At 36.4% G+C, this 14,644-nt stretch overlaps 1 protein-coding gene across 2 annotated transcripts in view; it reads right to left on the minus strand.

Moving 5' to 3' along the window:
* ANKRD31 (ankyrin repeat domain 31) overlaps positions 1 to 14,644 on the minus strand; it is a 64,560-nt gene that overhangs the window by 24,260 nt on the left and 25,656 nt on the right. For both annotated transcript variants that reach the window (XM_038124991.1, XM_038124992.1), the window contains exons 13-18: positions 13,672 to 13,727; positions 10,804 to 10,966; positions 6,126 to 6,268; positions 3,372 to 3,531; positions 2,862 to 2,944; positions 2,007 to 2,088 (exon numbers count right to left, since the gene is read on the minus strand). In XM_038124991.1, the coding sequence (XP_037980919.1) occupies positions 2,007 to 2,088; positions 2,862 to 2,944; positions 3,372 to 3,531; positions 6,126 to 6,268; positions 10,804 to 10,966; positions 13,672 to 13,727 (687 nt within the window). The remainder of the gene's footprint in view (positions 1 to 2,006; positions 2,089 to 2,861; positions 2,945 to 3,371; positions 3,532 to 6,125; positions 6,269 to 10,803; positions 10,967 to 13,671; positions 13,728 to 14,644) is intronic.

The following is a 14,644-nucleotide window of genomic DNA, read 5'->3' on the forward strand; positions in this document are numbered from 1 at the left end:
AATACATAGCCAATGTATAAAGACACTGCTAGAGCAGTATCTTATACCGCAATGCATGCTGCTAGCTCCTTACAATTGGAGCATTTTTAATGAAATTCTTATAGAAATAATTAAATATAAGTTTAACTTTAAAAATTAGCAGAAGTACTGGAAAATTTTGAAGTGCAAGTACCTTGTTTAGGAAATTATTAAAAGAGAAAGGAATAAGTTAGAGAACTGCCTATGGATGATAAGCCCTGAAAATTTTAAAGCTCTTCGTGTTGCAAGTAGCTACACAGCATGGCAATTATACTGAGGCTACCTGCAGAAGTTACACAATCTTAACAAGGTGACTAAAACTTTCATTTGAAGTAGTACAAAATAGCTAAATGAATCTAGACTGTTTTCAAGTTGCATACAAAGGTAAAAGTATATCTGTCCCAGTTTTACATCATTTCTAACTCATATTATAAAGTTAAATGATAAAGAAGAACAATTATAAATTCTTCTTTATACACCCTATCTCTTAGACATCTAGCATGAGGGTTAGAAGTCACAACCAGTTACCACTGGGATACCACTGGGATAATTTGCTAAAATTGTAACCTAATTCCTGAAACTCTAAAAGTCAACACAAGCTTTACATATCCAGAAAAAAAAAAGAGAAATTACAGTATTAAATTGGAATTTGAAAAATGTTTTCCCAAACCTTTTTCACAGTACCTACTAGATTTGCCTACTTAGTAATATGTAAATATTGCTCTTATTAAGGCAGTTTAATAGAAATTTTGTATCTGTTATTTACAGTAGATTTCACTGCATGGAAATACCTTGAGATTTTAGTCTACTTTCTTTTGTCTTGGCTCAGTCTTGTGACTCATCAATAGTTATGACTATGACTTAGTTTAAGAGGTGCCCCATTAGTAATGCTTTTGTCAGCAGTGGTAACAGATCATCATGTTAATTTCTCTCATCCCCCTGAACTAGAGAAGTCTGATTACCCCTGAAAAGAAGAAGTATGATAGTCCTTTTTGCTCATTCATGAAATTGCACAGATGTCTGTGCACAGGCGTCTGTCTGTTGTATCATCTACCTATTTGTCAAACATTTTTCAAGAAAACACTTATTTTAATTAACACCCCAAACCCCATAAATTGGAGTTGGACACTATCCATATAATTCCATATTTCACATTTATTTTTAAAGGGATAAATTTACTTGTAAATACCATTTGAAAGCTTCAGCCTATATTTAGGAATATAAATTTAAAAACAAACCCTTTCTTTCTGTCAGGAAGCAAAACCATTTTGTGAGTAGGAGACGCTCCAATTAAACAGCCCTGCCTAGATGGGTGAGGGCAGAGAGACTTTGGTCAAACGCATTCTGGCAGCAAGCTATGCCTCCTGAAGCATCATGGCATGGATACAATAGACTTCAACAGCTACACAGCAGCAGCATCATGATCACCTAGAAAGTCACTGTCGCTTAGTAAATTCTTGAAATTAATCTGAACTGAGATTTGATAGCCTAAGACAAATTACACCTCTGGGCATCAGCATCTCTGAAACTGCCCATCATTCACATTGTCTGCTGTAAAGAATTCTCTTTTTTCCTCTCATAAATTACTTTAGGCTCCTGGAAGTCTAGCCACACCAGAATGAAAATGCTGCATCTGTTACTTTACCTACAGACATAGCTGTTCTTGATCGTGCCAGGGCTCATGTGCTCATAATTGAATAATACTGCCAGAAGTATGCATTCTTATCTAATGTTCCCTTTTTATATAATTAGGCACATGCCTCAAAGTGATATGCCTTCCTTTTCTGTCATAATATTCATTCCTATGCAACAGAAAGTACTTCAGGAAGTGCCCACACCTTGGAAGTGTTATTGAAGTCTTATTCTCTGAAGCTGTATTTTCCAGAGAAGATTCAACTATATTATGCGCAATAATGTTTAAAAACCAGTTATATTGCCAAAGATATTTACACACTAAAAATAGGTGAAACACTTCAATTTATGTCTACCTGCATCTTTGGAAGTTCTCAACTCAAACAGCAACAGTTCTTCCTGCTTCTTTTCTGTATCCTGTATGGCAGCAACAGACTCCTGTTAACAAACACAAAAATTACCAAAAGAAGTAGAGCCAAGTGCACCATACAGAACAGGCCATGACACATGGCCAGCAGTTTAGGTATTGGTGGACTCAAGTAATTTCAGGCTGGGAATTACTGCGTAAAGGCAATGGGGCACTGGTAGGACAGAGGTACATGGCACCAAGTACATGCTCTGCAAGGGGCTGTCACAGCCTGGGTCTGCTGTGGCATTCAAACTACTCCCTGCTCTGAGTCCTTCAGAAGCTTTTGAGTGCACAGCAAAGATTGGACAGTGAATTTCACCATGACAGCATCATCTAGACAAGGCAGACATAGGTTACAGACACCAGGAAAAGCTAACAATTTGTGCAAAAATCTTTCTTGTTGTTTTGTGTTACGATAAACAATATCTAAATATCTTCATCATCGTGATGACAATTCATTACTGTTTCAAAAAGAACCACTCTGGAAATGTGGTTAAAAGCTTCAGATCTCACGACCTTTTTTCCTATTTTTAAAAGCAATAAGAAATGTGTGTCAGTATTGACTACCGTTTCCACAATAAATTTAAATGCACAGGGATTATAAACAGAGAGAGGTGATAATAAACATACTCATATATGTAAAACACAATTTATCTACTATAACTCTCTGCATGATGCTGTTTCTACATACATTTCAGTGGATTATTTATTTAAATTATATTTATATACTTTTCAGTCAGCTAATGTCACTATGCATTTGTACACCACAGAGCAATTTAAAAAAACTCTAATCTATACTTACCACACTGTATTTCTCATGTTGTGTCTCCAAAGCTGCACCATCATTTTTACAGCAGTTGTAACAAGGACGTTTTGATTTCCCCTCTCCACAATTAAGAAAAAATGAATAAAATTTAAAATTAATTTACAGGAGCATCATAGGCTAGATTAGCTAATACAGGTTAAAAAGATGCAATGGCAGATCAACTAATGAAAAGTATCTTGTATATGCAAAACAGATCAAATTTAGTTAGCATAAAGAAATGAAAGCTACTGCCTTCAAAACTACTCATTTCCCTTCCTGGGAAGGGAAATATTGATAATAACAAAAATCTGAATATCCAAGTATGTTCTTTTTACCTCATTCTCTCAGAAAAAACAAACCTATCCACTCATGCTATCTTCTGTAAATAAATAAATAGCATTCAATAGTTAACAGAATTAAAAATATCAGTGCCATACTACTTGAATGTATGATTTTTCCTTAAGGATACGGGGTAATCCTATGATTTATATTACAAAGCTAACATACCAGTAACTTCAGCAGTTTGAACAGGAAGTACAGAGTCCACAGCACCATATGACTTCAACAGTTCTTTCATTTCTTCATCATAAGCTTGATCCAAAGCACTTTCTCCTGAACCATCCCTCTCATTGGGATTTGCTCCATGCTGCAGCAGAATCCTGGCTGCCTATTATGTATTTTTGTTATTTCTACTGTGGTAATTCTTGTTGTGGACTTAATATACAACTACATGTGTTATATCTAACATAACAAATAATACAGGTTCTCTAGATACTCTAGAGAGTATATAAGTAAATAAGATACTCCACAATCATTATACTTGCAATCCAAATTAAAAAAAACCAAATAACTGGCTATTATCAACACAGATTTCTATCTTACATTTCTTACATTTTTCCACTAAAATTCACAAATAATGCACAAATTTTCACAAAACACATAATTTTCACAGTACTACCTTTTATGATTTTATAGTTATACAGATCAATTACAGAACACCATGTAGCTAAATTAGAAGGAGCTGGTCAATGGCATTAAGACCAAAGTGCAGAACAGAAGTGCACTTCCTTCTTTAACATTGGTTTCGATTTCAAGGACTGATAATTTTTTTTTCCAAATTCCAAAAGACTCGCAAGTTTGCTTAATCTCAAAATGTGGAAATCAGATTAGTGGCTTCAGTGGAATCATCTACCCCCTAAATTCAGATCGTATGAAAGTACTGATGAGGTCAGACCTCGGATGGTGGAAGAAATTTCATACATATGACTTCTCAGCTTTAGCATTTCTTCTTATTTCTTACACTCAGAGTGCACTTAAATAGGAAAATGTATCAGAACAAGAATGCTGACTCAAAGTTAAGGATGTTCTCTGTTGGTTTTCCCCCAAAATACTGAATAATACACTTAAAACTTTGCAAGAACCCTACTGATAGTTTGACTCCAAGCCTGTGAAATCATCCCCTTTGTTTTACCCTTGCTCACAGAAAAAGATAAATGTGATGAAACACGAATTGTCCTGACAGAAATAGAAGAAGTATGTTTGAGCCAATTTGGCATCACCTTTACACTTCAGTTCCCCAGAACTCACTCTGTCAAAAGAACATTTCATTTATTTCTGTGCAGTGCTGGGCACCACAAGTTAAGAAGAATGTGAAGGTCCTCGAATGTGTCCAGAGGGCAACAAAGCTGGTCATAGTGCTGAGAGACATGTTCTGTGAGGAGCTACTAAGGACTTTGGGCTTGTCTAGTTTGGACAAAAGGAGACTCAGTGACCTCACTGCTCTCTACAGTTTCCTGAGCATGGAAGTGGGGAGGGAGATACCAGTCTTCTCCCCCTGGGATCCAGCAACAGATGAGTGGGAATGGATCTAAGCTGTGCTAGAGGAGTTTGCTAGAGAGGTGGTGAATGTCCCTAGACTGTCAACATTTAAGGAACATTTGGACAATGTTAATATGATTTAACTTCTGGCTGGTTCTGAAGGGATCAGGCAGCTGGACTAGATGATCACTGCAGGTCCATTCCAACTGAAACAGTCTGTTTTACAGAACCACAGAATGGTGTGGGTTGGAAGGGACCACTTAATAAAAAATTGTTTATTCTTAAACAACAAGCCCAGAATCTTTTCTTTACAAAAATAATTTTTTTTACAATGAAGGTAGTGAGACACTGAAACAGAATGCCCACAGAAGTTGTGGTTACCCCATCTCAAGAAATGTTTGAAGTTTGGTAGCACAGAGCTCAGGGCAAGCTAAGCTAGTGGAAAAATATCCAATTGATGACAGGGGCCATTATGTGTTACTCCACTCTCCTGCTCAAGCCACAACCACCAGGGCCAGTGGTGATAGATACATCCAGCCTACTCCAGACTTTGGGGGGGACAAAGGGCACTGTCAACAGTGACCCAGGCATCTTATTGGTATGCAAATATGACCATAAGTCAACCACCTTACTTCATAAATAGTGCACAGCCCAGAGCCCCTTGAGCTCTCTCACGTAGATAATGGGCTGTGCAACAGGATCTCCCTTTGAGTAGGGACACACCTCAGCATTACTCCTTGAGGCACAGAAATTCCCTTCACAACAGATTCTCCGTAATTGATGCTAAACTTTGAAATCGTAGCTAAGTGATAGAAAGGATTGAATGTGAATATACAGTCCTTTAGACATAAACTGCTGACTGAGTCTGGAATGAAGTCTGGATCTAGCCATCTGAGAAGGCTAGATCTTAGAAAGCAAGGGGGTCCTTTCTGAACATCATGACTCAACAGCAAGTCCCTCCTTACAGTTGGGGCCCTGTTCTCTATGCAGTAAACAGTACAATTGTGTTAGACAACTGTCCCATTTATCAGTGAACTTTGTTACCTCACTGTCTAATATCACTAAAGCGTATTATTTCTTCTCTCTTGAGTGAGAGGTGCATCACTCCCATCTGCAGCAGCACTGAACTATCAATAAATTGAGAATGTTCAACTTTAAAACTGTTTTTAAGAAGCTCAAACCTGACACAGAACCACAGGGAGTTTCTGAGTTTTTATGACTTGTCTGTTGTATTAAAGAAGCCAACTAACTGTACAATTTCAACTGTCACTATTGAAGAATATTTTTCTCTAATTTTTATCACTTTAAAGAATACTGGTTTATTTTCTAAATGCAAACCTACACTAAAATTGTGTTTGTAACTTTAATGAAATGGGGATTTTGCTTTGCTGACCCTCTGCTGGAAATTGGTGTTAGGAAATCTTATGTAAAAGAAAAGCATACCTCCAAATAATTGCCAGAAACAGCATCGTGTATTGGTAAAACACCACAGAGACTTCTGCTGTTAACATCAGCACCTGCTTTCAGTAATTCTAAGATCACATCAGAAAATCCTCCATTAGAGGCTTCATGAATTGCTGTCCAACCTAATAAAAGCAAGATAACACAGTATGCATTTGATCTGGCAAGATCCACAAAGGTCACTAATTAGTAACTCCACATTTTGCTGCATTTAAGACAAATCTTACACAAATAATCATCAGGAAAGGCTAAGGTAAATGATTTTGTGTGCAATTCAGTTTACTTCAAAGAAAAACTCATCCAATATTAAGCAGAAAAACATTGCTTTCTTTTCTACTGCAGTAGAAAAATAATAGAAGAAACAAAACACTGAAGCGGAAAAACTCCAAGAGCTGAGGAGAACAATTTTAATAATCTGATTTTTAATACCAGTAGCATTTTATAATATCAAGTCTGCCAGACTTGATAGTATAGAATAGTATCCATTATGAGACTATGAAAATAGAAACATGATATATATTTAGGTAAGAAAAAGGAAAACATAATGTTGTCATCTGGCTTTTGTTCTTATTTCATAAGGAAATAAGACCTGTCTGAATGTGCTTCACACATGCATATACTGATGCACATAAGCTCCACCAAACTTTCAAGTTCACTTCTGTACACATCTCTGAAAACCTGCTCTTCAGCAGAGTAAAAAGACCCTTCTGAGAAAAGTCTGCATTACCTCCATACTAACATGAAAGCTATGTATTCATTCAGTGTGCTTGCACTTGTTTAATGACTTCCTTTCCTTCTCAAAATTTTAAGCCAATAATCTGGAATTTTATTAAAATGATGCAAATGATATAAACATGTCTATACTATAGATTATGTAAAATTGTAGTATAAAACAAGCTTATAAGGGAGTAATTTTTAAACCTGCATAGTCCTGTTCATTGACAGAAATTCCAGATGATATTAGAGTTTTCACCAAAGACACATCTCCTCTCTTAGCAGCAATATGCAGCTGAGTTTCCCCTTTTCCATTTCTCCTAATTTTCGTCTTTCTCCCAGCTCTTGCCTTACAGGTACCATGTACAATTACAGCTGCTTCCCTGGTAGATTCTAAACAGATATTGGATGTTCATTAGATTTTTTTTCACAGAGAATGCTTAAGTATAAACAGAAAATGAAACTTCATAATTCATTTGAATTACTGTAAATGTGTGTAATATTGTTGCTTTATTCAAAATAAAGCAACAATTTTTCAAAAAAAAATTCAATTATTATTATTCAAAATTAATAATTATTCAAAAACATTAACTGACTATAGCAAAAAGTTAAAAGGTACTGTGGTAGGTCTTGTGCAACAGGTCAGATGACAAGCAGATGCTAGGCTTACAAATTTCCAGTTAAAAGCTAGATGATTCAACAAGGGTACAACAAATTAGGAACACATAAGAAAGGTAACAAGGTTGAAATTTTACACTGTATAGAGGGAGAGAATATGTTAGGTTTCTCCATGGACTGCTTTCAAGTTACCAGGCTGCTAAATATATAAACTCCACACATAAAGATATGTAAAAAACTATAAAAGTGGAGACTTTTTATTGCACCACTCCTTATCAGTTCCTAATTCTGTACCAGGAAAAAGATAGGTGTGTGATTTATATATAGATATGTATATGTATGTATGTGTGTGTATATATACATATATATACACATACACACAAGTTTTTTTTTACAGCTATGATGTGAAAACCTTCTGTAGATTACAAGGTTATAAGTCTTTGAGTAATGTTTAGTGGCATAGATAATCTATCATTTAAACCTGTGCACAACTGGACCCATAACTGTAAATAAACTTGATTTATTCCTCATTGGTTCACAAAGCAAACAACATTTACTTTAATGATGTCATGTGGTCATCACAGAGGTTCTAATTCTGAAGCTTCATGTAACAGATCTACCAAATTCTAAGATACACTACAGAAAAAAGAGATTAACAAAGCACTTATTATATGTATAGAGTAAGGACAACCCCCTCTTCAAACTGGTACTAAAGAGACAGGATACATAAATCCTCCAAAGCTCTATCATCTGTGCTAAATTTTTTAAACTCCTATTCCTTTTATTACAATATCATACTGCCCAGACATTTTTTAAGAGTTTACTGTATTCTTTCTCTGATTTCTTGAAAATATGTAATTTATTCGAAGAACACAGAAGCTTAAGGTTTTCAATAAGTGTTCTCCAACTCGTATCCATGGAGTTTTTTTTCCTTTTATTTCTATGTACAATTAGTTGCTGCATCTTCCCCATCTCATCAAACAAGCTCTTTTCTAAAATATTTTCAGTCAGCATTATCTATTAGTGTCAAACATCTTCTGTACTTGACACCTGCCTTTCTTCAGGCACCTCCTGCCTTGTAGAAAATTGTTTTTTTCAATGTTTTATTCAAAGTAAACTATGGAGCTTGTTATACAAGACTATTTGGAAGAACACGAAAGACAGAATGAAGTGATAGTAGAGACAGACATACAGTGAGATATACACATCTTGGTTTTAAATTAGCTTACTGGAGGCTGTTCAGACCTGTGAGAAAGCATTCAGGCAATCCCCTTTGCACTGACACTGCTTGGCCTACACTGTACTGGCAACAAGAAAAACTCAAGAGCTCCTTTTTTAAATGAAAACTTGAGATTCTACAGTACAAAAAGGCATCACATTATTAAAATACTCATCCAATCTAAGACCTACTTTACCATAAGATAATGTATTGTCTTTAGTCTAAAAGCTTTTGAACTCCCAAAGCAATCATCCACTTTCTGATTCTTCCTTTTCTTCCCTTTTGATTCATGGGAGAATGTCCTAGGGATTTTTCAGAGACGTTGAAGAAAAAAAAGGGCACACAACAGCCCATTAAGCTAATGAACCTTAGCAATATTGGCTGCAAGTGAACAGAAATAATTGCAAAGTTTTCCAGTTAAATTGTCACGCACAACAGTTTGCTTCACGGCTGTTAGGAAACATTTGCAAAAACATGATGGGACATTGGTTTGTGAATTGCAAAATACTGGTCCTCTGTGGAATGCATTGCCAGGTGGGTCATGAGAAGCAAAGATCCCGATCTTGGCAAATACAAAGTCCAGTCAGCACAGTACAAAGATAAAATGAAGAGATTACCATAACTAGCAATCAGGTTGGATTAGGCTGACATACCTCAACAACTTCAAGGACACTGTCCTTCAATACCTCCACATGGGTCTATGAGCAATTATTTCCACAGGTTGAACTATAAGAAAAGAAGCAAGCTGTTTGAAGAAGCAAGCCTTCCAAGCAATACCTTCCTTCTGTTTAAGCAGAATGGAAATGTTGGGAGCCTAGTAAGTAACTGACTGTAGAGGAAAGTGACACTGTGTCACTTGTGAAGAAAATATTTTTATTCAATAATAGAATAATATATAAGCAAGATCAGTGGGACATAGAAGCAATCGGATGGGATAAAAAGGCCAGTTAATGACAAAAAAGTGTAGGAGGGCAAAAAATCCAAAAACCTTGCAAGTCAGAAAACATCATCCCATTTTTCACTTTATTTCTACAGCAATCTGAATGCCATTGTCCTGGACTCCAAATTCATTACAACCTTCAACTGTATGAAGGGCTATACTTTGGTTGCACCACCTCTGAAAAGGCAAGACTCTCCTGGTATGAAGGGAATAATTAATTTTATCAAATGAAATATTACCTGAAGAATCTCTTACAAGGAAAAAAGTAGCCTGGGACATGCTATCCCAGAAAAGACCAAAATATAAGACACATGATGGAAACAAAGCCTTTTAAAATCATAACAGCACAAATAGGAAGCGAAAAAGGTTTTCAGAGGGGAGGGATCCTATCAGAACTACAGGTTCTGGTTTTAGCAAGTCTTCAGTACCATGGTTCTCTGGTTCCAGAAAGAACCAAAGTACACACAATGAGTGCCAGCTTTATCAAAAAAATCTGTAAGTGAAAATATTTAGGGGTTAAGATGAGTTGGAGCAGGCCTCTATTGTGATCCTAAGGCTACAAGATAAATGAAAATCTTAGATATGGGATGAAAATGCTAAACAAAAAACTGCATGTGCAGGCAGAAGAGAATACAACTACTGGAGGATGCTAGATCCTTATTCTCATGAAAGTAAGTTTGTATCTACACTACAGCTAACCCAAAGGTATCAGTACAATAAGAGTCTATGCTGATTTGTGCCTGATGAGGCTGTATTCTATATATTATCATATTCTATAAAATATAAATTGATCTTTGTGTTCCAAATATATAGAGCCCTGTCCTTTGATCTGTGACACGTAAAACAGTTAACTAAAGACCAATCAGATGTTATTTTAAGCTGCTGTTTATGTAACATACTTAAGTAAGGATAAGCTTGAAGTTCTCACTTATGATCCTGCATCCTCTCAACCATAATGATGAAAGACTGATGAATATAACATAAATAAAATGTGCATTCTGTAAAATGGAGCGCAGATATTTCTGGAGCTATTTAGGTATCCACTAGAGTATTTGCTCAACATGCTATATATATCTCTCGTCAAACTTTCCCTCATACATTTCAAAAAGCCTTCCTCATGTACATTTGGAAAAAAAACTCCACTGGTTTATAAAGTATTAACTTTTCACCTGACTTCTTAGACGTTTGCTGTTCTGATGCTTGACTCAATTGTGATTGATTAGATGAAAGCTTCTTATTGCTGGCACTGGAATATGAGGCTGCCTTTGCTTTTTGGCTTGTCTTCCGAGGATTTGCACATGCTGGTTCTGACTTCTCTGTCTGTAAGGAAATCTATTAAAACAAAAGCAAAGAGAGTTTTAAACTCAAGGCTGATCCATTAGTTTTATTTCCATTAACATCAGATTACTTGATTTGTCAAGTTTTGCAAAAAATCATTCTGAAGGTGTTCTCATATCAGTATTCAGACTCCTGTCACTTAAACTACTGCTGTTACTCTGTACAAGACTGCACTGATACCTGTCACATCCTGCTGTAACTTTAAAACAGATACATTGTGAGAGGAAGTCAAAGCAAATCAGTATTGACTAAGAATCAAGTGCTCTTAGACAGTTGTGAGAAATGGATTTGTAAAGGATTCTCAAAACCGGACTGAGAGCTCACACAGTCTTTCATATCTGTATGCAAACTCTGAGATAAGGTGTGCTGACTTAGAAAGGCCATGGAATAGAGATGACGTTGTTGAGAGAGACTGAATTAGAAACAAGTTTCAAATGATGGCCCTGCAAAAAGACCAGACATTTTGGAGAATTAGAACTGTGAAAGATGCATTGTAGCAAGAATATGTGGGGTAAAATAATAGATGATTGGTGTTAGAAGTATTAGCAGCATTGTGTGGCAAAAGCCAATATGCTAAAAAGCATTTATAAGGTATTGTAACCAGGAAATAGCTTAGCTTCTGACAGAATGGCAAAGAGTCTTACATCTCTTATCTCCCCCTTCTACAAGACTGATAATGGAAATCAATCTTTTAAAACTCCTCTCAGTTGCCCTGTCTCTGTAGAGCTTGGATTTTCCACCAAACAGTCTGAGAATGTTGTGCACACACTTCGTCTCCAGAATCCATCAATGTGAGACAACACAAATTGGTGATCTCCTCCCTTTTACAAAGAAGTTGCTGAGCTTCCACCACAAGTGCTGCCCTTCTACTCTGCAAATGAATTTTCACTGTACCACTGCTGAATTACATTCCTGTTGCAATGAATACCACAGCTCAGTTTCCCTACAACATTAAGTGGGATGTGACAATTATGAACAGACACAGCAACAGTCTGGCCCATTTTATTTGGTCCATCCAAATAAAATATTTCCATGAGGAAAATATGCTTCCTGTAAAGCTCCTTGGATTGTAAGGGGAACTATATTTGAGGTCCATATGACATGAGATAATATTTCTGAACAGTTTTACTCTTTGTTGTAGCCTCTGCGATAAGAAAAACCTTTTCTGATCTTGTTGTTTAATTTTTTAATTTTTCTGCTTTCAGGGAAAAGTTCCTAAGAGCTTTATTACTGTGTTTTTCACCAAATTTGTTTTTCTGCTTTGTTCATGTTAAGCAAAATTTCCTTTGATGCTCCAGTATTATCATGTTGAAGTACACTTGCATTTGATTCTACCTCCAAAACAGGCCACATAATTAACTTCATTTTCTGATAAATTCCTTTATTATATACTAAAAGAAAACTGTGCTGCTATGAAATTAACTGATTTCCTCTGTGCTGCTTTTTTGAAGTACCAAGAAATTGAGGAACTAAGAAACATGTGTATAATAATGTAAAAATTCATGGGCAAAATACAACAATAAATATAACTGAAGTGCTTTAAACTCATATTTATTTTTGAAAATTGAATGAGTATGAATTAATGATCTGCCTTTAAAACTGCCTTGCTTTTGTGGTCATAAACCAGAGCTCTAGTTCCACATTTCTGACAAGCCTGTCTGCAATTATTCCAGGAAATTATAAGGAAGGATAAATGAAACATCAAAACCTCAAAGAATTAACTCATTGTAATCTCAAAACACATCTGGTCCAAAGGCCAGTGACTATCTAGCATTATCCTTCTGATTACTTTATATCTGGAGACAGAACCAGAACACACACTGCAACATCTGACACAACTACTGAAATTACCAGCTACAAATCTACAGTAATAGGTTTACATATTAAAATGCTTACAGCACCATCTTTATCAATCATTTAATGTTTTAAAGCATAATCTAAGACTATACACCATGGATGCTGCTACACATTTCAAAGGATGCATGGACTGCACAGCTGTGAGTAACAAGGACAGCTATCATCACCACATAAAACTTCAAAAGCTCCAAAAGATGTATCTATGCTCACTACATCCTACATTTCAGATATTATCTGTTATCATTGTTGAAAGGAAGAAAACACAGAGAGAAAATGCAGCTCTTAATGCTAAAAGCTGTTGCACTATATGCAAACACCAACCCAAGTGACTGATCAGTGTCTTGTCTTCACATGAGGCACCAGCTCCCTCATCCTGCTGAGACCTCACAGCATAATGGCACAGCCCCTATGCAAGACAGTGTATTCCCAACCCTTCCCTCTCAAAACCCAAAACTTACTCTACACAGAGGCATGACATAATTATCCTATGGCTACAAGCCAGGCAAAAAATGGCAGTTTCAGTAAGGTTTCTTCAAGCACAAACAGGCACTGATGTACCACACTTCCTGTAATTAGCTCTGCAGAACTTGCAAAAACAGCAAGAACCACATGAGACACCTGCCTCCGTTTTACATCCTCATGAGGCTGCACCTTACCCCAGGTACTGGTAAGGATGAGCCTAACATTAACTATTGCTCTCAGTCCCTGGTGGACATACCTAGTACATTGTGTGCTGGAATTGAAACATACTTCAGAAACACTCATTTGCTTTAGTTTACTCAAGACTGTCAGCAAACTCCTAACAATTTATGATCAAATCAGATTTCTTTGTAAAGATATACCTGGTTTATACCTTCTGCACACTGAGTATTTAACATGTTCTTTGAATCATCTCCACCTGAAATGAAAACAAAAGATAGAAAGAAACCAGAACTTGAAGAAATCGCAATTTACTTTACATATATACCATCTTATGTCTACAGTACTGCACATAACATTACTTAAAATATTTAGCTTTCAAGGAAAATTATCAAGCCCATAAAGGTCTTACTGGATTCTAAAACATATCAAGATATAAAATATTTATCAAATTTTGGGGTCTAATCTTTGTTGCAAATAGCAGCTTGTTCAAATTATGTTTCAAATTTTCTTGATGGTTAGTGTGTTGAGCAATTATTTTTGAAACTTAGCATAACCCCTGGCTCCTTTCTATAAGACTTCAAGTGTGCTTTAGGAGACACAAAGAATTTCAGATCAGCAGGCAGAGAGCCCTCATAGCACCCCATCTATCTAATCTTCATGTCACCGGACAGCTTTTCATGGGCAAACCTGATATTATCTCAGCCTCCCTTCAAGTCTGGTTTTGAGCTCTATCAATGAGCCCTGCTAACTTATGAGCGAAGACCTTCTTCCTTCTCTAAGAAAGGTGAATGCCATCTGATACCAGAAGGCCTGGGAATATCCAGACTGTCCCTTTACTGAAAAACCCAGAATTGTGGCAGGGACATTAGCTACAGAGTCATGCATTAATATACAGGGTTTTTCTGCTTCTTCCAATGTCCCTACTCACAACTGAAAGAAGAGGGGAAAAAATTGCCTGAAGTCTCTTGAGTATCCCTGGACTACATGTTACATCTTTATTGCCACCCATGTGGAAAAGCAGTAATGGATAATAGTCTGAGGGACTGGGACTCCTTCTGACTTACACATATTACAGCTCACACTGGCCCATGGATATCCGTGGTCTTAATCCTAGCTGTAATCAAGGCTTATCTTGTACCTGCTTCTGATCAAACAGCCGCCTCCAAACGTTCT

Source organism: Motacilla alba, chromosome Z (genome assembly GCF_015832195.1).
Source record: "Motacilla alba alba isolate MOTALB_02 chromosome Z, Motacilla_alba_V1.0_pri, whole genome shotgun sequence".
NCBI classification, from domain to species: Eukaryota; Metazoa; Chordata; class Aves; order Passeriformes; family Motacillidae; genus Motacilla; species Motacilla alba.